Source organism: Erythrolamprus reginae, chromosome 4 (assembly GCF_031021105.1).
Source record: "Erythrolamprus reginae isolate rEryReg1 chromosome 4, rEryReg1.hap1, whole genome shotgun sequence".
NCBI classification, from domain to species: domain Eukaryota; kingdom Metazoa; phylum Chordata; class Lepidosauria; order Squamata; family Dipsadidae; genus Erythrolamprus; species Erythrolamprus reginae.
This window is the reverse complement of record NC_091953.1, coordinates 15,219,179-15,243,546: the sequence shown is the minus strand read 5'-3', so window position 1 is coordinate 15,243,546 and position 24,368 is coordinate 15,219,179. Positions and strand designations below refer to the sequence as shown.

The 24,368-nt window shown below is 41.1% G+C and overlaps 1 protein-coding gene across 1 annotated transcript in view; it reads right to left on the bottom strand.

The window, feature by feature from the left end:
• CNTN5 (contactin 5) overlaps window positions 1–24,368 on the bottom strand; it is a 439,109-nt gene that overhangs the window by 65,985 nt on the left and 348,756 nt on the right. Inside the window, exon 14 of the mRNA XM_070751525.1 lies at window positions 12,424–12,544. Coding sequence (XP_070607626.1) covers window positions 12,424–12,544 — 121 coding nt within the window. The remainder of the gene's footprint in view (window positions 1–12,423; window positions 12,545–24,368) is intronic.

Here is a 24,368-nt window from a genome sequence, read left to right as displayed (position 1 = left end):
ATCATTAGCACCTGGTTAGGGCTGGATAGAAACTTATTCGGAGCAACTTAAAGCAATGGAAAAAAAAACCCTGCAAAGATTTAGGGCTTGGAAAACATTCTTCGCAGAGAGAAACAATGAAAGAGCTTGTAAAGTAAGAGCTGGGAACATCATTAGCACCTGGTTAGGGCTGGATAGAAACTTATTCGGAGCAACTTAGAGCAATGAAAAAAAAAACCCTGCAAAGATTTAGGGCTTGGAAAACATTCTTTGCAGAGAGAAACAATGAAAGAGCCTGTAAAGTAAGAGCTGGGAACATCATTAGCAGCTAGTTAGGGCTGGGGAAAAAACCCTGCATTCAGAGTATAAGACGCACCCAAATTATCAGCCTCTTTTAAGGAGGAAAAAGGTGCGTCTTATACGCCGAAAAATACAGTAATTAAAAACAAGATAAAAATAAATACCTGCAGACATTCTTATACCATTTACTGCCACAGTTCTTTTTCCTGTACTTTCTAATTTTTTTAAAAAAGTTTACAAACTTTACAAAGGCGGTTCATATCCATCCTGCTTTCTGATATGAAGACAACATTCAAGAATTAAAGATTTAAAACATGTAGAAAAATATACTTACAAGTGGAACTTTGAGGAACGAGTGCTCTGGCAGCAAAAATGGGCTCCCAAGCTCCATTTTCACTGGCAGAGGGTGGCAGGAGGTCATGGCCAATGGTCCCTCTAATTTTTTTTTGGTGTGGATGGAAAAGTATAGTGTCTGAGTGGCAGTCCCTTTGGGACTGGGCGGCATAGAAGTATAAACAAACAAACAAACAAACAAACAAACAAACAAGAAAAAAAATCCCTTCTTTTTATTAAAAGAAATTAATAATAAAACAAAACCAAAATCTATTACTATTATTACTATCTTCTCCTCTTTTTCCATCCCTATCTCCTCCCCCCTTGTGTGTGTGTGTGTGTGTGTGTGTGTGAACTCTTGAACCATTTCCAATAACAGGTGAGCTATTGGAAATGGTTCAAGAGTTCACACACACACACACACGCACACACACAAATGGCTGGGGTTTTTTTCTCTGTTATTATTTGGGTGCTTTTTACCATATGCTTTAAATCAAGAGCCATTTCTCTCTCTTTCTCTCTCCCTCTCTTTCTATCTCCCTCCCCCCTTGCTTTCTCGCTCTCTCTTTCTCTCTTTTCTTTCTCTCTATTGCTTTCTCTCTCTCTCACTCTTTCTTTCTATCTCTCTTGGCTTTCTTTCTCTTCTCTCTCTTGCTATCTCTCTCTTCCCCCTTTCTCTCTCTCTCTCTTTCTCAGTTACTTTCTCTCTCCCTCTCCCTCTCTGTCAGAGAGGGGGCTGCGAGAGCGCTTTCTCTGAGCGCTTCAGGAACGCCTGCCCTGCTTCTACTGTAGCCCCCTTGCTGAAAGTCCGGGACGAAAGTGCTCCCAGCTAGGGGGCTGCGAGAGGGGCAGGGAGGGCATTCCTGAGGCGCGCAGAGAAAACCCTCTCTCGCAGCCCCCTGGCTGGGAGCACAGATGAGGACAAGGAGGAGAAGCTGCAGCCGTGGGAGAAGTCGCACCCCAAGGCAGGAGGGGGCGGAGGAGAGGGGGTGGATCAGGTGGGTAGGGGGCAGCGCCGAGAGGCCAGGGGCGCGAGGGGGCCGGAGGCACCATGGGGAGGCAGGGGCGGCCGTGGCTCCCTTTCCTTCTACTGCCAGCGCCTCCCCGCCCCCGCCCCCCCGCGGGCTGGCATGGAGATGGGGAGCGCGCACCCGTGGAAAAGGGTGCACGGGGGGTATTTTGGGGCACACGTGTGCGCTCGCACGCAGCTTACGGGAAACGCTGGCCATGGCAGCTGAAAATGGATCTTGGGAGCCTGTTTTCTCAGCCTGAAGTACTGTGGGGCAGTCCTTTGTTGTTTTCAGGTGGCCCTGCAGTCCAGATCTAAGTACCCTGCAGGCCGAATCCGATCCCAGGGCCTTGAGCTTGACACTCCTGCTCTAGGTCTTGTGAGTGATGAATGATTGAGTATGCAGAAGATGACCATATCTTCCCCTCTCAATCCCTTCTAAGGATTTTCTTGTGGATGTTTTTTTTTTTTGGAGAATTATCAGGCCGACCAACAGGCAGACAAGAGTCCTGATGGTCTTCATATTAAACATTTCACATTATGATCATATGGGTTTCTAAAACTCCAAAATGAATTTATTTATTGCATTTGTAATCTGTAGACAGTGGGGCTCGATGGCTGCTCTTATTCATTTCAAAAGAGTTTGTGCAGAAAGTGGTGCTCGGGGCTTCATTATTTCTCTCAACAGGAGAGAATTTTAACCCTTAAAAAATTCTCAGCTTCCATTTAGATTTTTGATCTTTAAATTCAACTGATGTACAGGTAAGAATTGAAAGAGGCTCTGGCTAGCATTTGGTGCAGCTTTGCGCTAATCTTTGTACTGAAAGGACAAAGGTTTGTATTTTGTACTGATTTTCTTTTTTAATAAATATGCCCTGTATCTTGAAAATGAAGATGGTGAATTTCTCTCTCTCTCTCTCTGTATGTGTGTGTGTGTTTGTGTCCATGCACTTACAGTCACTATCATGAATATGTTACCAGGAACTGACTGATTGAAAATACTTTTCTTTAATGAACTTTGGTTGTTTGCCCAATTCTTCAAAATTGCTGAAAGAGCACCGATAGTCCATCAACAAGTTTTCATGTTAAATAGGAATGGTGATAGAATACTGATATAAAGCAATCTATTCTTGAGTCATATTCTATGAATTTTGATTTTCATCCTGCTGTTTGTTTTACAAATTGCATCAAACTGCATAGAGAGGGCTGCAAAGAACTATGGAAGTGGTATATAAGTTCAAATGCTAATGCTAATTCCCTCTAAGTGATTATTTCAATTGTGGTTTTTATTATATTTATGTTTTATGGGGGACACCCAGAGTTTGTGGAATTGGATACTATATTTATTTATTATTTTATATTTTATTTTATTTTATTATTTATTATTTTATTTTATTTTATTTTATTTTATTTTATTTTATTTTATTTTATTTTATTTTATTTTATTTTATTTTATTTTATTTTATTTTTTTATGTTTTTATTTTTTTATTTTTTTATTTTATTTTTTTATTTTATTTTATTTTATTTTATTTATTCGATTTTTATGCCGCCCTTCTCCTTAGACGCAGGGCGGCTTACAACATGTTGGCAATAGCACTTTTAAAACAGAGCCAGCATATCGCCCCCACAATCAGGGTCCTCATTTTGCCCACCTCGGAAGGATGGAAGGCTGAGTCAACCTTGAGCCGGTGATGAGATTTAAACCGCTGACCTACAGATCTACAGTCAGCTTCAGTGGCCTGCAGTACAGCGCTCTACCTGCTGCGCCATCCTGGCTCTCTTTAAGTTATTCTTCACATTTAAAGAAGGCATAGCGTTGTGCAGGTCATCTGTGAACCCAGAGATGGCACTGCACTCTCAGTCTGGGAGGATAGAGTCAAGCTCAATTGCTGTGGGTGTTATTATGTGATGTTGCTCATGGTTTTCCATCAGTTTTTGGTAGTCTCTGTCTTCATAGCTGGTGTAGGCTTCATAGCAACAAGACTCACCAGCAAGTTTATTTATTTATTTTATTTATTTATTTATTCGATTTTTATGCCGCCCTTCTCCTTAGACTCAGGGCGGCTTACAACATGTTAGCAATAGCACTTTTATAAAAACAGAGCTAGGCTATTGCCCCCACAATCCGGGTCCTCATTTTACCCACCTCGGAAGGATGGAAGGCTGAGTCAACCTTGAGCCAGGGATGAGATTTGAACCGCTGATCTTCAGATCTACAGTCAGCTTCAGTGGCCTGCAGTACAGCGCTCTACCTGCTGCGCCACCCTGGCTCAGTTCTGTCGGCAACCACAGCTTCTAGTTCTTTTTTTATTTTTTTTTAAAATAAATTTTATTTAAATACATATATACACTCAACACATAAAACAAAACAAAAACTTTTAAAAAGAAAACAGCTTCTAGCTCTTTGACTACGAGGGTCGCCCAGAAAGTAATGCACCACATTTTTTTTCTCAGCCTACGAATGTGAAACTTTAGAAATACATTATTTGAATTGTCAAGAGTGCGTGTGTAAATTTTGCGTTTCTTCAGATAGATAGCTTAGCTGCAGCAGTGTTTCAAAATGGCGTCTCTAAGTGATGTATGTACATGATCTGAAGTTTCCGAACACTTTTCAAAGGTAGCCCCATGTAGAGAGCGTTGCAGTAATCGAACCTCGAGGTGATAAGGGCATGAGTGACTGTGAGCAATGACTCCCTGTCCAAATAGGGCTGCAACTGGTGCACCAGGCGAACCTGGGCAAACGCCCTCCTCGCCACAGCCGAAAGATGGTGTTCCAATGTTAGCTGTGGATCGAGGAGGACGCCCAAGTTGCGAACCCTCTCTGAGGGGGTCAATAATTCTCCCCCCAGGGTAATGGACGGACAGATGGAATTGTCCTTGGTAGGCAAGACTCACAGCCACTCCATCTTGTCTGGGTTGAGTTTGAGCTTGTTGACACCCATCCAGGCCCCAACAGCCTCCAGGCACCGGCACATCACTTCCACTGCTTCGTTGACTGGACATGGACATGGGGTGGAGATGTATAACTGGGTATCATCATGCCACCTGTTTGCCATCATTGGTCTGATTCATTCTCAAGAAGATTTGAGATTTAGTGGAAGTCTTATCCCTGTCAGGTCACTCTTAGAGCACAGCGAATAATGTCTGAAAAGGCTATAAAAAGAGATAAGCACTGATAATCCTCAATTTGTCTAAAGTATGTAGACATCTAGCAAGGCAGAAATCTGTAGAATAATCACAGCTCTCCTCTCATCAAAGCAAGCAAGAAAGATTTTTTTTTAAAAAAAATATCACCTAAGCCAAAGTGCCCTATATTAACTAGTGATTGCAGGGGACTGGAAGCTGAAAATACGAAGCTTTTCTTTGTACAAGAGCAAAATCAATACGAGAGGTCCTCCTGTTTTACACAAGGAATGTGTAGTTTGCAAGAGGATGAAAGGTACAAACCACAGGGCATCTCCTAAGTTAGATAGGCTTTTACAATCTGTGTTGGTCACACAGTCAACAAGTTCTTCCCAAGCCCTGAGATAGGCAGATGCTATTGTTGGATAATGTTGCAGATATAAGCTGTTCTAAGTAAAGCTGCCTTTTGAAATTGACTGATGGTGATTTTGTCAATGCCAATGGTGTTCATGCGGTGCTCCAGATGTTTGGAGATGGCATCCAAGGCGCTATTGCTCCCTTCACTTTATTTTGTCAAAGTTGTCCTACTTCTATATGGAGGTCTTTGCATTTTGTGATTTTTCTCCAATTCTTTCTCTTCTGCTGTCTCCATGTACTGCAAAGTCTGCTATCCAGACTTTATTGTCTTATTATCAACAATCATTGTCTGGTGTGTTAAGTGACAGATGCTTGTCTGGAATATCTTGTGGTCTTTTTCTTCCAACTCCCCCCGGAGATTAGAACTTTCCCCACCCTCCCAGTCTTTCGTAAACTACTCAAGACTCATTTATACCGCCAGGCATGGGGGAGTTGAGAAAGCTCTTCCCCCTAGGCCCTTACAAGTTATGCATTGTATGTTTGTGTGTATGTTTGGTTTTATAATAGGGGTTTTAATTGGGTTTTTTTATTATTGGATTGTACATGTTGTGTTTATTATTGTTGTTAGCCGCCCCGAGTCTGCGGAGAGGGGCGGCATACAAATCCAATAAATTATTGTTGTTGTTGTTGTTGTTGTTGATGTTGTTGTTAAGGAGTGTGCAGAACTCTTGAGTTATCAAGGACATGCACAGAGGAAAATGTGGGATTCCAGCAGATATCCAGGAAATAAGAGTAATTATCTAGCCATACAAAACAGATACATTAAAGCAGGGGTCCCCAACCACCGGGCCGCAGACCAGTACCGGGCCGCGGGGCATGTTGCACCGGGCCTTGGAGTCAGCAGCTGCCAGTCCTCCTGCCGCCGCCCCCTCCCTCCAGTGCTTCATCTCCCGCTGGGAAAGAGGCCTCGGGAGGCAGGTTCTGCCGGCCACAGGGCGATGGACGGGACAGAGGGGCGGGAAGGACCGGGAGGCTCAAGCCTCTTTTGGCTTCTGCTGTGGCACGCCTTTGCGTTTTTGGCTGGGGGGGGAGGCAGGAGGGCCGGCCTGACCCCCTCCCTCCAGCGCTTCACCTGCCGCCGGGCAAGAGGGTTTGGGAGGCAGGTTCTGCCGGCCACAGGGCGATGGCGGGAAAGAGGGGCGGGAAGGACCAGCACCCCCATGCTTAATCCCGCCCCCAACCACACCCCTTTCCGCCCCCACCGGGCCATAGAAAAATTGCCTTGCTGAAACTGGTCCCTGGTGGAAAAAAACGTTGGGGACCACTGCATTAAAGTATATAAAATAAACTGCACTGCACAGTGCAGTTAAACAGTCTGGTCATTCACATTCAAATCAGTCAATAATTCTCAATACAATAATATTATTACAAGCCTGTCTAGATTACAGCTTACAAATACATCAAACCAACACAAAGGTTACTACATCAGTCATGGTGAATCAGTAGAAAGAACAGGGAGAGCAGAGAGATAGATAATAATAATAATAATAATAATAATAATAATAATAATAATAATAATAATAACAACAACAACAATAACAATAACAATAACAACAACAATAATAAAAATAATATAACAACAAAACAATTATTATTATTATTATTATTATTATTATTATTATTATTATTATTATTATTATGTCAATATAACACAGCAAACAAGATCACTATGCTGGATTTCGTATTTCATCACCAGTCGGGCGCTTCCAAAGCACTTAGGACTGTGTAATGTAGCGGCGAATTATGTTTGCTGATCCCAGTAAAGCAGCCTTTTGCAATTGACAGATGGAGATTTTGTCAATTCCGATGGTTTTTAAATCTCTGCTGAGATCCTTTGGCACTGCGCTCAGCATGCCAAGGACAACTGGGGGCACTTTCACTTATGCCAGAGTCCTTGCAGCTCAATTTTTAGATCTTTGTATTTCACTAATTTCTCTAGCTGCTTCTCCTCCATTCTGCTGTCTCCTGGGACTGTGATTTCGATGATCCATACTTTCTTTTTCTCCACAATCAGGATGTCTGGTGTGTTATGCTTCAGAATTTGGTCAGTCGGAAGTCGGAAGTCCCACAGTAGTTTTGCTTGCTCATTTTTGACTACTTTTTCGGGCTTATGATCCCACCAGTTCTTTGCCACTGGTAAATGGTAGTTCCGGCACAAGTTCCAGTGGATCATCTGTGCCACAGCATCATGTCTATGCTTGTAGTCAGTCTGTGCGATATTTGTGCAGCAGCTGAGTATGTGATTGATTGTTTTATCTGTTTCTTTACAGAGTCTGCACTTTGGATCGTCTGTTGATTTTTCAATTCTGGCTTTGACAGCATTTGTTCTAATGGCCTGTTCTTGTGCCGCCAGTATTAGTCCTTCTGTCTCCTTTTTGAGTGTTCCACTTGTAAGCCATGACCAGGTCTTTTCTTTTAATAATAATAATAATAATGATAATTAATAATAATAATAATAATAATAATAATAATAATAATAATTAATTAGATTTGTATGCCGCTCCTCTCCAAAAACTCAGGGCGGCTCATAGCAACAAAACATGCTTTCTTATAGCAATTTAAGCTGTAGTACTTCAATACATATAAACATTCCTAAAGCTTAAAACTATAGAACTTCAATACATATAAACATTCATTATTAGCTTGTTTATATATTGCAAATGCAATTGTTTTGTACATAGTACTAACAGTTATTATTATTACTATTTAAAAAGAGTACGGAAAGAGTCCAAAGTCAAAAGAGTATTCTTTTGACAAACACTTTTTTGTAATGTTCCCGTGGGTTTTTCTGGGAAAACAACTGATTATTTATGGTTTACATCTTGCTGTGCTTTTTAATCTCAAATATAATAGATGGCCTCAAGCAGAGTTAGGGAGAATGCAATGTGAACCTCATGTAGAGACCAAAAGAGTTACACCTGTCAAGCTTTTGAGAGTAAACTTGTTTAAATAAGGCAGAAGTTATCATGTAAATGGAATTTGAGAGAAGGGTGTTGTGATTCAGCCTGAGGCTCCTCAGGGACCGGCTGGAGCTCTGCCGGATCCATGCCCAGAGGAGGAGGACAGTGACCAGGAGGGGGAGGACCAGGCAGACGGGGGAGAGGAACATCAGGAAGAGGAGGAGGGAGAGCAGCCTGAGACCCCGGGGGGGGGGGGGCTCTCCCCAGCTAGTAGCCTGGATTCATTGGATGAAGACACACAGGCTATAATAGACATGAGGCAGAGACATGCAGCTCAAAGAAGGGGCCAATTAGAAAGGTATTTCCATCCCTGAATTGGCAACAGCTGGGTTTGGGTGTGGTTCTCCTCAGCAGGGTTGAAAAGGCAGGCCCGCCCTTACAGTCTTGTGGAGAGTTATCAATTGGGAGTCCTGTGACCTTGCTTCGATTCTTGGCGTCTCTGATCTTGGCTTGTGGCCTAGAAGGCTGAAAGACTTGGGGGAGGCGTGGGTTTTATTATCTCCAGCGTTGTTTTTGCCAGCAAGAATCCTGTTATATTGCCTGGCCTTCGTGAAACCTCTGTGAAGCTTCATCGTGTTCCTGTCTGTAAGAACAGTTTTTGTTACCTGTGTTTGCTTTCCAGTATATAAACTGCCTTTGCTTTTTACCAGTGTGTCTGGATACTCTTTTTGGTTGGTGTTGGCATCTGGGGGGACCCAGACAGAACAGAAGGGTAGGAATGGGAAGGGAAGGGACAGGGGAGGGGAGAGGAGAAGAGAGAGAAGAGGAGAGAAGAGAAGAGAAGGGAAAAAGAGAGAGGGGAGGGAAGGGAAGAGATAGAAGCAACTTTATCTAGAAATTGAGATTTTAAGCAGGACAAAATGAGGGGAATTATCTCTCTGATCATTTGTTACAAAAGCATTCAGATCTGACTAGCTTCATAGAAATAAAGCTCTACAATTCACATTTTCAATTTGCAGTTAGAAAGGCGTGTCATTCATTTAAATAAAATACTTTTTTTGGTGCAAATTACAGGTGTGGGGATATGACCCAGCTATGCATTTATCCTGTAGCAAAAATAAACTTGTAGGGCTACGCAGCACATATTATAGATTATAAAAGTTTCAGTATAAAACAGAGTCACTGTAAAAGACAGAATAAAAAGGCAAGAAAATTGCCAAATTTAAGCATTCTGGAGAAGTTAATACAGCTGACTATGAAACGGGTATTGATTCAGCGTATCAAGTTTTTACTGGAGTAATAAGGTAGCCCTACATTTATATAGTGAACTGATAAAAACCTGTGTTTTGAGTTATCTTGAATTATAGATTTTTGCTCTATTTTATTCTACAGGGAAGGAAATCAAGAAATACTAGGCCAGCGTTTCCCAACCAGTGTGCCGCGAAGCTCCTAGGGAAGCTCCAGCTGGGCGTGGCGCTGCCGTTGCCGGTACCTCTGACCTGGAGCTCCCACTCGCAACTGTCCCCTGGCTACAGCCCGATGCCGCTGTTGCCGGCGCTCTCCTGCTGGGCCCCAAAGAAGGAAGGCGGGAAAAAGGAGACCTTCAGAGAAAGGGAGAGAGAGAAAGAAAGAGAAAGCAAGAGAGAGAGAGAGAGACAAAGAGAGACAGAGAGAGAGAGAGAGAAAGAAAGATAGCAAGAGAGACAGAAAGAGAGAGAAAGAAAGAGAAGATAGCAAGAGAGGCAGAGAGAGAGAAAGAGAGATAGCAAGAGACAGTGAAAAAGAGAGCGCAAGAGAGAGAGAGAGCAAGAGAGAGAGAAAAAAGAAAGAGAGAGATAGCAAGAGAGACAGAAAGAGAGAGAGAGAGCAAGGGAGAAAGACATAGAGGAAGGGAAGGAGGGAGAGAGAAAGAGAGGAAGAAAGAAAGAAAGGGATGGAGAGAGAAAGAAGGCAAGAAAGGAAGAGAGAGAAAGAGGGAAGGAGAAATAGAGCAAAAGGGAGGAAGAGATTTTTTTTTGTCCAAACATTTTCTTTAGCCGCCCCCCCCCCCCCCGTTCAGTGTTCCCCAGGATTTTGAAAATATGAATAATGTGCCGCGGCTCAAAAAAGGTTGGGAAACACTGCTAGGCCACAAACATTACTGCATGTGTATGTCATGCCAAATGAAAAACACAGGAAGCTGATAAGATGTCCAAATAAATAAAAGTTGGCCGGGCTGAATCCCAATAGGAACAGAAAATTTGTTCTGGATCAATATCAAAAATCGAGCTAAAATTTTTGATTCTTCAATAATACGTAAAGCTATGAACATTGCTAGTCTGTTCAGGTGGCCTCAAAGATTCTCCAAAAGGATGAAATTGACTAGCTGCCAGCAAAGAATATAAAACTTTTCCTTCCCCACTATCCTGTCAGAGCTGAAGAAGCTTCTTGGATGAGAAGCAAAACATCTTCAAAGAAAAAAACAAAAAAGTCCAGTTGCCATCTGAAAAAAACCCTTTGGGATATTCATGTTGTTATTTCTGATAACCCGTAATGAGCTCTAATTGAGTAATATAGAAAGATGAAGTTTTAGAGCAGTGGTTTTCAACCTTTCTAATGCCGCCATTATTATTATTATTATTATTATTATTATTATTATTATTATTATTATTATTATTATGTCAATACAACACAGCAAACGAGATCACTATGCTGGATTTTGTATTTCATCACCAGTCGGGCGCTTCCCAAGCACCTAGGACTGTGTGATGTAGCGGCGAATTATGTTTGCCGATCCCAGTAAAGCAGCCTTTTGCAATTGACAGATGGGGATTTTGTCAATTCTGATGGTTTTCAAATGTCCGCTGAGATCCTTTGACACTACGCCCAGCGTGCCAAGTACCACTGGGATCACTTTCACTGGCTTATGCCAGAGTCGTTGCAGCTCGATTTTTAGATCTTCGTATTTCACTAATTTCTCTAGCTGCTTCTCCTCAATTCTGCTGTCCCCTGGGATTGCGATGTCGATGATCCATGCTTTCTTTTTCTCCACAATCAGGATGTCTGGTGTGTTATGCTTCAGAATTTGGTCAGTCTGAAGTCGGAAGTCCCACAGTAGTTTTGCTTGCTCATTTTTGACCACTTTTTCAGGCTTATGATCCCACCAGTTCTTTGCCACTGGTAGATGGTAGTTCTGGCATAAGTTCCAGTGGATCATCTGTGCCACAGCATTGCGTCTATGCTTGTAGTCAGTCTGTGAGATCTTTTTTGCAGCAGCTGAGTATGTGATCGATTGTTTCATCTGTTTCTTTACAGAGTCTGCACTTTGGATCGTCTGTTGATTTTTTCAATTCTGGCTTTGACAGCATTTGTTCTAATGGTCTGTTCTTGTATTAGTCCTTCTGTCTCATTTTTGAATGTTCCCCTTGTAAGCCATCATCATCATCATCATCATCATCATCATCATCATCATCATCATCATTATTATTATTATTATGACTTGTATGCCACCCTTCTCCAAAGACTCATACAGTTTCCTCATGTTGTGGTAACCCCCAACCATAAGTCTAGCGCCAATTCTCCCGACAGAGCTTTAAGCTGATTGGCAGGAAGGTCAGATGGACATCCCCCCTGTAAATGCCTGATTGGTTGGATTGTAAAAATATGTTCCAAGGCGCCAGAATAGAAACTTTAGTTTCTAACACTATAGGAATTTTGTGTTTTCCCATGGTCTTAGGCGACCCCTATGAAATGGTCATTCAACCCCCAAAATGTTCCCAACCCCCAGATTGAGAACCACTGTTTTAGAGTTAGGCTTATAGAGAATGAGGTGAGATATGAAATGAAAAGGGGAACATGGTTGGATTTGAAGAGACCGTGATAAGTTAGTGTTGATTAAGCTGCTGGGAATTTTATTTTTTTTATTTATTTATCCATTTGTCCAATACACAAATACATAGGAAGAAAAATAGACATGTAGTAATATATATAAGGGTAAAGTGAACTTAGAGGAGAGGATATATGAAAGAAAGAAAATATATATGATAAGTGAGAGAAAGGAAAGACAATTGGACAGGGGACGAAAGGCACACCGGTGCACTTATGTACGCCCCTTATATAAAATAAAGTTGCTTCTATTTTTTTCTTTCCTTTCTTCCTTCTTTCCTTTTTCTGTGCTTTTTAATATTTTTTTTTAAAAAAAATGTATTTCTGTATTATCTAGTTAGTAGTATCAAGTTTTATTTGTATAACATAATTTTTAATAAAGTTATTTTAAAAAAACAACAACCCTGGAGCCATGAGATCAGCATTCAATCTCTGTATTTCAACTGGGTTGCGCAATTATTTATGCTGATCTTGTCTTCTGTGATTAGTATACTCACCCCTAACAAGAAGTTCTGCCTCATCTGATACACTGTCTGCTGTAGATTGCACCCTGCAGCCATATCTTCCAGCATGCATCAGAAGGATGTTCCTGATCATTAAATCCGCAGAAGATGCTTGCTGTGGGGAAAAAAAAATAGCAATACAATAACATCTGCTCAAACACATTACGAATATAGATTTGCGAAAATGGAGGAGCTGCTTCCTTTGAGCATTTGGGATAGAAAACATAATCCTCATAGTAATCTATTCCCACCAGCGTTCTCAATTTATGGGTGGTCCTCAATTTATAACTGGTCGCTGAGCACCCATTCAAGGTAGATGTACTATCAGTTTTGCCTGATTTAAGTTTGTTTGATGGACTTACTTGTTGGAGTGACATTCTATGGTTTGATGGACTATTGGCTATAGCCTTGTGGACTAATCTTGGCCTGTTTGTGGCTAGCTTCATTTGGGACAGTGCTGAGGCTGGGTGAAGGGAAGTGCTAGGGAATCTTAATAAACATTCTAAAAAATGTGTGTGTGTGTGTGCAAGAGAGAGAGAGTGAGTGGGGAGAGAGTAGGGAGAGTCTACGGAGAGGGGTGGCATACAAATCTAATAAATAAATAAATAAATAAGCACACAAACAAGCATAAAAAATCGAATCCTGATACAGTAATACCTCGTCTTACGAACTTAACTGGTGCCGGAAGGTGGTTCGTAAGGCGAAAGGTTTGTAAGACGAAACAATGTTTCCCATAGGAAACAATGTAAAAGCAATTAATGCGTGCAAGGAGAAAAAAATAATCGCAAAATGGCACTCTGCTGGGCGTCGCTGCCGAGCTGTCACCTTTTAAAACAGCCGGGGGGCTTCTCGGCGTTCTCCCGAAAGCTGAACCCGGAAGTTCGGCAAAGGTTCGGGTTCCTGAGGCCTCCGAGAAGTGCCCGGCTGTTTCAGAAGGTTACAGCCGGGCGGCGATGCCCAGCAGAGCGCCGTTTTTGCAATCGGCAGTGGCATTTTCGGCCGATTTGGAGGCTGAAACGGAGGTGGGGAATCCCAATAGGGAATTCCATGGGTGGAGCTTTGACATCACGAAGACATCCTTCCTGGAGGCCACGTTTCAGCTGGCTATAACCTTCTGAAACAGCCGGGTGCTTCTCGGCGGCCTCCGGAACCGGAACCCAAACTTTTGCCAAACGTCCGGGTTTGGTGTTCGGGAGAACGCTGAGAAGCCCCCCGGCTGTTTTAACAGGTGACAGCCGTGTGGCGGCGCCCAGCGGAGCGCCATTTTGTGATCTGCGGTGGGTTTGTAAGCCGGAAAAAGTTCGTAACAAGAGGCAAAAAATTTCCGAACCCCGGGTTCATATCTCGAGATGTTCGTATCACGAGGAGTTCATATCACGAGGTACCACTATATTTGGATTAAAAATGCCAGCTGTAGATCTGGAACAGTTGCATGTACAGTGGTACCTCTACTTAAGAACATCTCTACTTAAGAACTTTTCTAGATAAGAACCAGATTTTTTTGCCTCTTCTTAAGAACCATTTTCTACTTAAGAACCCGAGCCCAGAAAAATTTCCCAGGAAATTTGAGAGCTGCATGAAGGCCCGGCCAGTTTCCTGCCATTCTCTCTTTAATCCTGGCCATCTCAGGCTTTTCTGGGCTGGCAGAGGAGCCTTTCAATGGTGCTTAAGGAGGCTTTGGCAGTCCAGAGTGAACAAAGCATTTTCCTTTCTCTGCGCGCTTGGAGAGAGAATAAACCTCTGCCAGTGCCCAGAGAAAAGAAATACTCCATTCACTTTGGGCAGCGACTGTCCTCCTCTTCCTCCTCCTCCCACCCAAATTCCAAGGTTTTATTTCTTTCCTAATGGGTTTGCACACATTATTTGCTTTTACATTGATTCCTGTGGAAAAAAATGCTTCTACTTACAAACTTTTCTACTTAAGAACCTGGTCATGGAACGAATTAAGTTCTTAAGTAGAGGTACCACTGTATAACACATATGTAGAATTTCCTGCCTAAGCAGGAGGTTAGACTAGAAGACCTCCAAGGTCCCTTCCAACTCTGTTGTTGTTGTTGTTGTTGTGATGTTGTTGTTGTTGTTGTTGTTGATGATGTATGGAGATATTGCTATAGGGATAATCCCAGAAACATTTCTGGTGGCATGACAAAGTATTCTGTGGCCTGCTGCCCAAAACATCCATTAACATCTCCATTCCATTGTTGTTAACAAATACTTCCCAATCTTTATGCATCTATTACACATAAATGTTTATTTTTACATGAAAGGATGATGCAGCATCCTGCAAGCAAAGGGCGGTCCTTTCACGTAAAAATAAACATGTTTATTTTTACCTAAAAGGACCGCCGTTTGCTTGCAGTGCCGCTGCGGCGTCTTTTTTCGTAAAAATAACAATGTTTATTTTTATGTGAAGACCTCCCTTTGAAGGAGCTGGGGAATCCCTCCCATGAAGAGATTCCAGGGGCGGAGTCTTGACGTCACCGGCAGGTTGCTAAGGACGCCAAGGTGATCACTTCCTGGATTCCATGATCACCTTGCCGTCCTTAGCAACCTGCCGGTATACGTGATGTCAAAGCTCCGCCCCCAGAATCATTGAGAGAATATGCACCAAAGACAAATTCCTTGTGTGTCCAATCACACTTGGACAATAAAGAATTCTCTCCTCTCCCCTCCCCCACACTTGACCATGTCTCACGGCACACTAGTTTGCCGCGGCACACTGGTTGAAAAACACTGCTTTAGATAATAAGATTGTCTCCTCTTCTTTGCGGCAGCTCCTCAAATATTGGAATACTGCTATCATGTCCCTCCTAGTTCTTCTTTTCTCTAGATTAGCCCTACCCAATTCCTGCAACCATTCTACATAGAACGGTTTAGAATCTTCCCTTCTTTCTCTAGACTTGCCAAGAATAATACGCAATGGATTGAGTGATGCAGTTAATGATATCCACAATACAAAAGATTTAATATAAAAATGGTTAGCTTTTATAATGCCGCAAAGTTTCTCATTATTTTTAAACTATCAATATTTGATAGCTATGCACAATAGCCGGTGGTATATTTTCTAATTGAACCAATGGCAATTAATTGGAAGTCCATATAGAAAAGTAAACTCAAACAAGAATTTAGATGTAAATATATACAGAAATCAACAATAAATGTCACACTTGATACAGATATGGGAGAATGCAATGAAACTATTTTCAGGGAGCATCGTGAGAGTAACCAATTTGAATACAGCCCAACTTGTTCAGTTTTGCATTAAAATTCTGTTGAATTGCTGGAGTTTTAAAAAAATATTCACTGCTGAATTTGTTTCTCAGAGTATCATAAAAGAATGCTGCTTTAAATATATGTAAAAACTGAGTCAGGATAATTCTGTGCTTGTTTGCTTACTTTAAAAAAATGCATAGTGGCAGGTGATAAATTAATCCTAAATTGCCTTTCTTAAGACTGCTGCCCTGTACTGAATGACAATTGCCTATTGTCCCTTTTAGCATTTAAGAAAAATTTATAGAGGATTCTGCTGGCCTTTTTGCTGAACTGCATCTTGATTTATATAATGGTCACACAATATCATTATAGCAATGGAGTCTTAGTGTTTTCAGCTTTATTTACTTTTATTAGTCACATTCTATGACATGCTGTCCAGAATTCCTAAAAGTTTGCTTTTTCTCTAGCAATAGGGAATGCGCTCGGTGGCCTTAACTGGCCCTATGGAATTCTAAATTATTATTTATTTATTTTTTAAAATAAATTTATTAAATATATACAATAAAAACCAAATACAGAAAGACAAAAGAGATATGCATATTATACATTTTTTACACTCTACTTATGTAGTAATTAGGGAGTGGGAGAAGGGGGTTGTGAAGGGAGGGAAGTAGTTATAGAAGGAAGGAGGATAGGGAGAAGAAGGAGGGGGGCATAGAGAAGCGAAAACCAGCGTTAGAGCTGGGTCTTTCATGATTTGCGGCCTGTAGTTTGAGCTCGTAGTTGGTGTGTTTTACCCTAAGGCTTTATCGATATGTTTTGAATGTAGTTTTTAGTGCCAATATATATAATTCATTTAGGGGTTTATTTTCTTTGTAAAGTTGGAATTCGTGTCGATCGATGTTTACAGTTTGTTGTTTCAGTTTGATGTTATGATTTGTGATGTAAATTGCTATTTTTTCAAGTTGTTTTTGTTGGATATTTTTCTTGATGGGTAATTTTTAGATAATTCCTTTTTTTTAACCAGAGGTACCATTTATCCCAAGCTTTGTAGAAATCTGTCTCATCCTTGTTTTGCAGTTCCATTGTTAGTTTGGACATTTCTGCGCATTCCACTATTTTTATCAAGAGTGATAGAGTAGTTGGGGTTTTTTCTTGCTTCCAAAATTGTGCATATAAAATCCGTGCGGCTGTAATAATATGGATTATAATATATCTGTTTTCTTTACTAAAATTTTGTCTTGTGATTCCTAGTAGAAATAGTTCGGGTTTCGCATGGATAGTCTGAGAAGTAATTTGTTCTAGTATAGTTTTAATTTTTTCCCAATATTTTTGGGTGGTTTCACATGTCCACCAGATGTGGTAATATGTACCTGGTTTTTGTACCTGGAATTCTAAAATTTCTAAAAACCAGTTTAAAGGCCATATTGTAGGCTGACTCGGCAATCAGTTGGTTAGATAATTGACTATATTTCTTTAATTTCTATAAGTGTGGCATTGAAAGAAAATGGATATATATTCATATGAAAGAGGTCTGTTAAGGGCCGGCAATCTTGGAGACTTAATGTAGCACCGTCCCCCTCCAATGTCCTCCCTCCAGATGTAGGGGAACAATGGGCAACATTGGAGAATGACCAACAATGGTGGTCATTAGTGTTGGGCGAACCCAACTTTTTAAAAAATTCGTGATCGGCACCTGAACCTGAGCCCGAACTTTTGCCGAACTTTCGAGTTAGGCTCTTGGGAAAGCGCCAGGAAGCACCGCCGCCCAGCTGTCACCTTCTGGAACAGCTGGGGTGCTTCCCGGTGCTCTCCCAAACCCAAACCCGAACTTTTGCCGAACTTTTGCAAAAATTCGGGTTCGGGTTCAGCATACCGAACCGCGCAAAGTTTGGTATGAACCTGAACTTTGCAGGTCCGGTTCACCCAACACTATAGGTCATTCTCCAACTCTGATCTATCAGCACCCAAGGTCATTGAGAAGCATAGAGTTGGATTAAGATGGGATTTTCATCTAATTCAATAGGGCCATTGTCATGTTCTTATGGTCATGCAGATCATATTATTCTTGTCCCTCCATAATCTTCTTCCATAATTCTATTTTTATTCAGAATGCAAATCTAGAGACTGCCAGGGTTCCACATACTTTGAATTCAAATAAGCAAAATCTACTTAGAGACCATGGGGGAAAAAAAAATCAAAGTATTCATTAAAAAAAATCAACCCAAAGCCTTCTAATAATATAATATCTCTGGGACTGCGTTCTGCCGCATGAATCCCAGCGACCAGTTAGGTCCCACAGTTGGCCTTCTCTGGGTCCCATTGACTAAACAATGTCGTCTGGCGGGACCCAGGGGAAGAGCCTTCTCTGTGGCGGCCCCGACTCTCTGGAACCAACTCCCCCCAGATATCAGAGTTGCCCCCACCCTCCTTGCCTTTCGCAAGCTCCTTAAAACCCACCTCTGTCATCAGGCATGGGGGAATTGAAATTTTCCCTTCCCCCCTAGCCTTATAGAATTTATACATGGTATGCTTGTATGCATGATTGGTTCTTTAAATTGGGGTTTTTAGGATGATTTTTAATATTAGATTTGTTTACATTGTCTTTTTTATTGTTGTTAGCCGCCACGAGTCTTCGGAGAGGGCCGGCATACAAATCTAATAAATAAATAAATGAATGAATGAATGAATGAATGAATGAATAAATAAATAAACAAACAAACAAACAAACAAACAAACAAATAAATAAATAAATCTTCTTTGTTTAGATAAAGACTGACAGATCTGTTGATACTTGTCTAAACCAAATGTGCAGGAAAATAAAAGTTCAGTTCTCATGTTTTCGCCTGTGAGGTTCTAAGATCTCAGTTACTTCACCAACTCATTGTGCCTCTGAAGTTGGACAATGTGATGAATTGTATTTCCTTTCGATAAAGGTGCCAATTTGGGATTCAAAGTTTGCCATGTTGTCTGCTGCTGCAATGCTTATTAGCTGTGAAATATGGTGTATTCAGAAAAATTTATGCTTTTGGTATAAAAGCATGGATACAGAAAGGGTAAGACCAAATCAGTTGACATTTTTCTTCTCCTGTGAAAATAATTTACATTTAATGGGAGCTTTGTTGTTAAAGCAAATAAAAATATCATATAGACAATAACTGCCTGGTCTAACTCCCTCAGTATCTTATGTATCGTGATGCTCTAAGAAAGGATTCACAATTATTGCATCACTATGTATTTCCCAGGAAAAGAAATATGTCTATTACCTAAAAATCTAAATAGCAGAACCAATTGGATGAATTTCAGTTTTGGGGAAAAGTAAGACCACTATACAAGCACCTCATTAAAATTATACTTTCATTTAGTATTATTGCAGGAAGAGGGAGATTATGATCTCGCTATATAGAGCGTTGGTGAGACCACATTTGGAATAGTGTGTTCAGTTCTGGAGACCTCACCTACAAAAAGATATTGACAAAATTGAACGGGTGCAAAGACGGGCTACAAGAATGGTGGAAGGTCTTAAGCATAAAACGTATCAGGAAAGACTTAATGAACTCAATTTGTATAGTCTGGAGGACAGAAGGAAAAGGGGGGACATGATCGAAACATTTAAATATGTTAAAGGGTTAAATAAGATCCAGGAGGGAAGTGTTTTTAATAGGAAAGTGAACACAAGAACAAGGGGACACAATCTGAAGTTAGTTGGGGGAAAGATCAAAAGCAACTTGAGAAAATATTATTTTACTGAAAGAGTAGTAGATCCTTGGAACAAACTACCAGCAGACGTGGTAGATAAATCCACAGTAATTGAATTTAAACATGCCTGAGATAAACATATATCCATCCTAAGATAAAATACAGAAAATAGTATAAGGGCAGACTAGATGGACCATGAGGTCTTTTTCTGCCGTCAGACTTCTATGTTTCTATGTTTATTTATTTATTTGTTTCTTTGTTTGTTTATTTATTATTAGAGTTGGAAGGGACCTTGCAGGTCATCTAGTCCAACCCCCTGCTGGTGCAGGAGACCTTACATCCAGGGGTGGGCAGCAGGCAGGACGGGGTGGAATGCAGTTCCACTAGCGGAAATGAAGCTGCGTGCGCAGCTCCAGCTGACCGGTGGCAGTCACTTCCTGGATTACCAGTCTCAGCTTGGCTCTCTCCCCCCCCTTTTTTCCCCTTGCGAAGCCCTCACTCAGCCCTCAAGTGAGATGAAAAGTCATCATGCGACAATAATAACCTTGTGACTCTCCCTCCTCCTCCGAAAGCGGCAGGAAGACCAGCACTGGCATTAGTTGCAGGGGGCCCATTTCCTCCCCCATCTTTTCTCAACAGCTGATCGGCACCCGTTCGCCTAGCTACACAGCTTGAGACAGGGGGGCACCCAGGAAATAGAGGGGAGGAAGTGATCACCTTGGCATCCTTAGCAACCTGCCGATGACATCAAAGCTCCGCCCCTGGAATCTCTTCGTGGGAGGGATTCCCCAGCTCCTTCAAAGGGAGGTCTTCACGTAAAAATACACGTTGTTATTTTTACAAAAAAGGACACCGCAGCGGCGCTGCAAGCAAAGGGCGGTCCTTTCACGTAAAATTAAGCATATTTATTTTTACGTGAAAGGACTGCCCTTTGCTTGCAGTGCCACTGCGGCGGCCTTTTTTGTAAAAATAACAATGTTTATTTTTACGTGAAGACCTCCCTTTGGAGGAGCTGGGGAATCCCTCCCACGAAGAGATTCCGGGGGTGGAGCTTTGCGTCACCGGCAGTAAGGACGCCAAGGTGATCACTTCCTGGATTCCATGGAATCCAGGAAGTGATCACCTTGGTGTCCTTAGCAACCTGCCAGTGACGTCAAAGTTCCGAACGCCGAACACGACCCCGAACTTTGCCCGAAGTTTCAAAAAATTTCATGTTCGTGTTCGGCGTACCGAACATCGCAAAATTCGGTACGGACCCGAATTGTGTGAGTTTGGTTCGCCCATCAAGAATTGTTAACCTAATCCTACGTAGCTTCTTCTCCGGTAATATCTCTCTACTAATCAAAGCATACAAAACTTTCACCAGAACAATCCTTGAATACAGCTCATCTATCTGGAACCCACACTGCATTTCGGACATAAATATATTAGAAAGCATCCAGAGATATTTTACGAGAAGAGTCCTCCACCATTCTACTTGCAACAGAATACCATAGGCAACCAGACTTGAAATCCTAGGCTTAGAAAGCTTGGAGCTTCATTGCCTTAAAACATAACCTAAGCTTAGCCCATAAAACCATTTGCTACAATGTCCTTCCTGTCAGTGACTACTTCAGCTTCAACCACAACAATACACGAGCACATAACAGATACAAACTCAAAGTAAACCGCTCCAAACTCGACTGTAGAAAATATGACTTCAGCAACTGAGTTGTTAATGCATGGAACTCACTACGGGATTCTGTTGTTTCATCACAAATTCCCCCAAAACTTTACCCTTAGGCTATCCACTGTTGACCTCACCTGATTCCTAAGAGGTCAGTAAGGGGCGTACATAAGTGCACCAGGGGCAGTGATTTCTGACAGTCTCAAAATGGGTGAACAGTGCAGTCAGGCGGTAGGGAAAGCAAGTAGGATGCTTGGCTGCATAGCTAGAGGTATAACAAGCAGGAAGAGGGAGATTATGATCCCGCTATATAGAATGCTGGTGAGACCACATTTGGAATACTGTGTTCAGTTCTGGAGACCTCACCTACAAAAAGATATTGACAAAATTGAACGGGTCCAAAGATGGGCTACAAGAATGGTGGAAAGTCTTAAGCATAAAACGTATCAGGAAAGACTTAATGAACTCAATCTGTATAGTCTGGAGGACAGAAGGAAAAGGGGGGACATGATCGAAACATTTAAATACATTAAAGGGTTAAATAAGGTCCAGGAGGGAAGTGTTTTTAAAAGGAAAGTGAACACAAGAACAAGGGGACACAATCGGAAGTTAGTTGGGGGAAAGATCAAAAGCAACGTGAGAAAATATTATTTTACTGAAATAGTAGATCCTTGGAACAAACTTCCAGCAGACGTGGTAGATAAATCCACAGTAACTGAATTTAAACATGCCTGGGATAAACATATATCCATCCTAAGATAAAACACAGGAAATAGTATAAGGGCAGATTAGATGGAACATGAGGTCTTTTTCTGCCGTCAGACTTCTATGTTTCTATGTTTCTAGGGTGTCTACCGTCCCTGTCCTAATGCTTCTCTCTTATTAGTACCAATATCGTGTATATAAACAGTTTTATTTCTTTGTATCCTACCAATACACACTTGATAAATAAATAAAATAAAAATAAATAAATACATTCTCACTGTTACTGAGGAAAACATGGCAACTCCTTTGCTGTTTTGACAAATACTGTAGCCTGGCAGATTTACTTTTAACATGAATGATATCTAGTGCCGATCCCACACTATTGTATAATGTTCTGCGTTAAAACATGGTTGGGATTCATACCCAGCCTCTATAAATCAGCATAAGAAGTTTCTATTCAAATCATCACCTTATTAGTCTTTTGTTTGTTTCCTTAGGGAGTTTCCCTTTCCTTTATATATCTTACATGGCTCTGTGTTAATATTTAACTCAAATTTACATTTAGAATGGAATCAATTTTAGGCTAGTAAAACCCAATCATATCCCTAGCTCCTTTAGGAATTCTTACTACATTGTCTCTGGTGATTAGATTTTGCAAGTGCCATTATCTGTGCAACAAAAGGCAGTTTAAGTTAATTTTGGGATGCTGCAGGTTTTTAAACACTGCTGTTCTTTTGTCATCTTCATTATCCAAGATTCTAAGTTTTGAATAGAGATTCAACACATTTCAGTCTGTATTTAAAGTCTTGTCCTGTATGCATTCTCCTTCATCAAGCAAAATCATTTCAGGGAGATATTAAAGACTCCCAAGGAACCACAAAATTAACTATATACATTTAATCTGCCCATTATACTCTGCAACATTAAAGCTGTTGAATTCCCAGTAAGAAAAAAAATCTTAAATTAATGGACCATACGGGTGGCTGGAATATTTGTCATGGACCAATTGTTTTTAAATCTGAATTTACATTATTGGTGTCAATTGGGACCATTTATATCCCAGGTTATTTTATGTATATGGCCAAAATAACTGAGATAACATGGGTTTTCTCTGCTATGTCCAGATACAGATTGTGTCTGTTGTATTATAATAAATTCACTAACTAGGACTTTTAAATAACAGTTAAATACTATTATTAGTATACTGCTCAAAAAAATAAAGGGAAAACTCAAATAACACATCCTAGAGCTGAATGAATAAAATATTCTCATTGAATACAGTGGTACCTCAGTTCTCGACCACAATTCATTCCGGAAGTGTGGTTGAGAACCGATTTGGTCGAGAACCGAATTAATTTATCCCATAGGAAATAATGGAAATGGATTTAATTGGTTCCAAGCCCATTGACTTGCTGGGAACCAATTAAATCTATTTCCTCTATTTCCTATGGGATAAAGATCTGCCCCTCCTGGCTGCCCTCTTAACAGCCTCCCAGTCTCTACCGTCTAACTGCTCCAAGCTGCAGGAAGGGTAGGGCTGGCTGCAATACCGGCAGCTTCGGGGGGCTCCTTTCCTCAGTGGTTCAGTTTGTTACCTCTAGGCAGCTGCACCAATTTTTTTCTTTCCCAGTGGTGGCGATGGCGGCGGCTTCCCTTCGAGGAGCAGCAGCAGTGTCGGGAATGTCACATGATGAAGGGAAGCCACCGGAGCCGCCGCCGCCAGGAAAGAAAAAGTTGGTGCAGCTGCCTGGAGGTGACAGAAATTATGAAGATACAGTGTTCCTTTGATTTTTGCGAGTTCGAACTTTGCAAATAGCCTATGCGATGTTTTTTCAAAAAATATTAATTAAAAAATACTTCGTGGTTTTTTTTCTATACCATGGTTTTTCCCGCCCGATTACATCATATGTCATCACTAAACTTTCATCTGCCATTTGCTGATTGGCTGAAATCTTGGCCAATCAACATTATTATCGCAAAAAAAAAAAAAATTGATAATAAATAATTATGTTTATAAATATCAGGATCACTAAGTGTCTTATTCAATGGCAAGTACCAGTAATAATGGTGAGTAAATGGTTGTTAATGGAATGGGAAATGGTAATTTAGGGGTAAACGTGTTATGGGAAGGCTTGTGATACTGTTCATAGCCAAAAATAGCGTATTTACTTCCACAGCTCTACTTTGTGGAAATTCGACTTTCGCGGGCAGTCTTGGAACGCATCCCCTGCGAAAATCGAGGGAACACTGTATTTCCTTTTGATTTCATGTTGTGGGTGGGGATTTTACTAAATTCTTTTAACTATTTAACTATTTATTTATTTCATTTATACCGCACCTTTATTATTTTTATAAATAACTCAAGGCAATGAACATACTCAATCCTCCTATTTTCCTCACAATAACTATCCTGTGGAATTGATTAGGCTGAGATAGAATGACCAACCCAATGCCACCCAGTTGATTTTTAAGCCTAAAGTGGAACTTGAACTCATGGTCTCCCAGTTTCTAGCTGGGTGTTTTAACCCCTAGACCAAACTGGCTTTCTGAGATTCCCCCTTCCTTCCCTTCTATATGTAAGGTGGCATAACACCATGTTCTTTCTCCTGATCTTCCATAGTCATTCTAAGGCAGGAGTTCTCAACATTTCTAATGC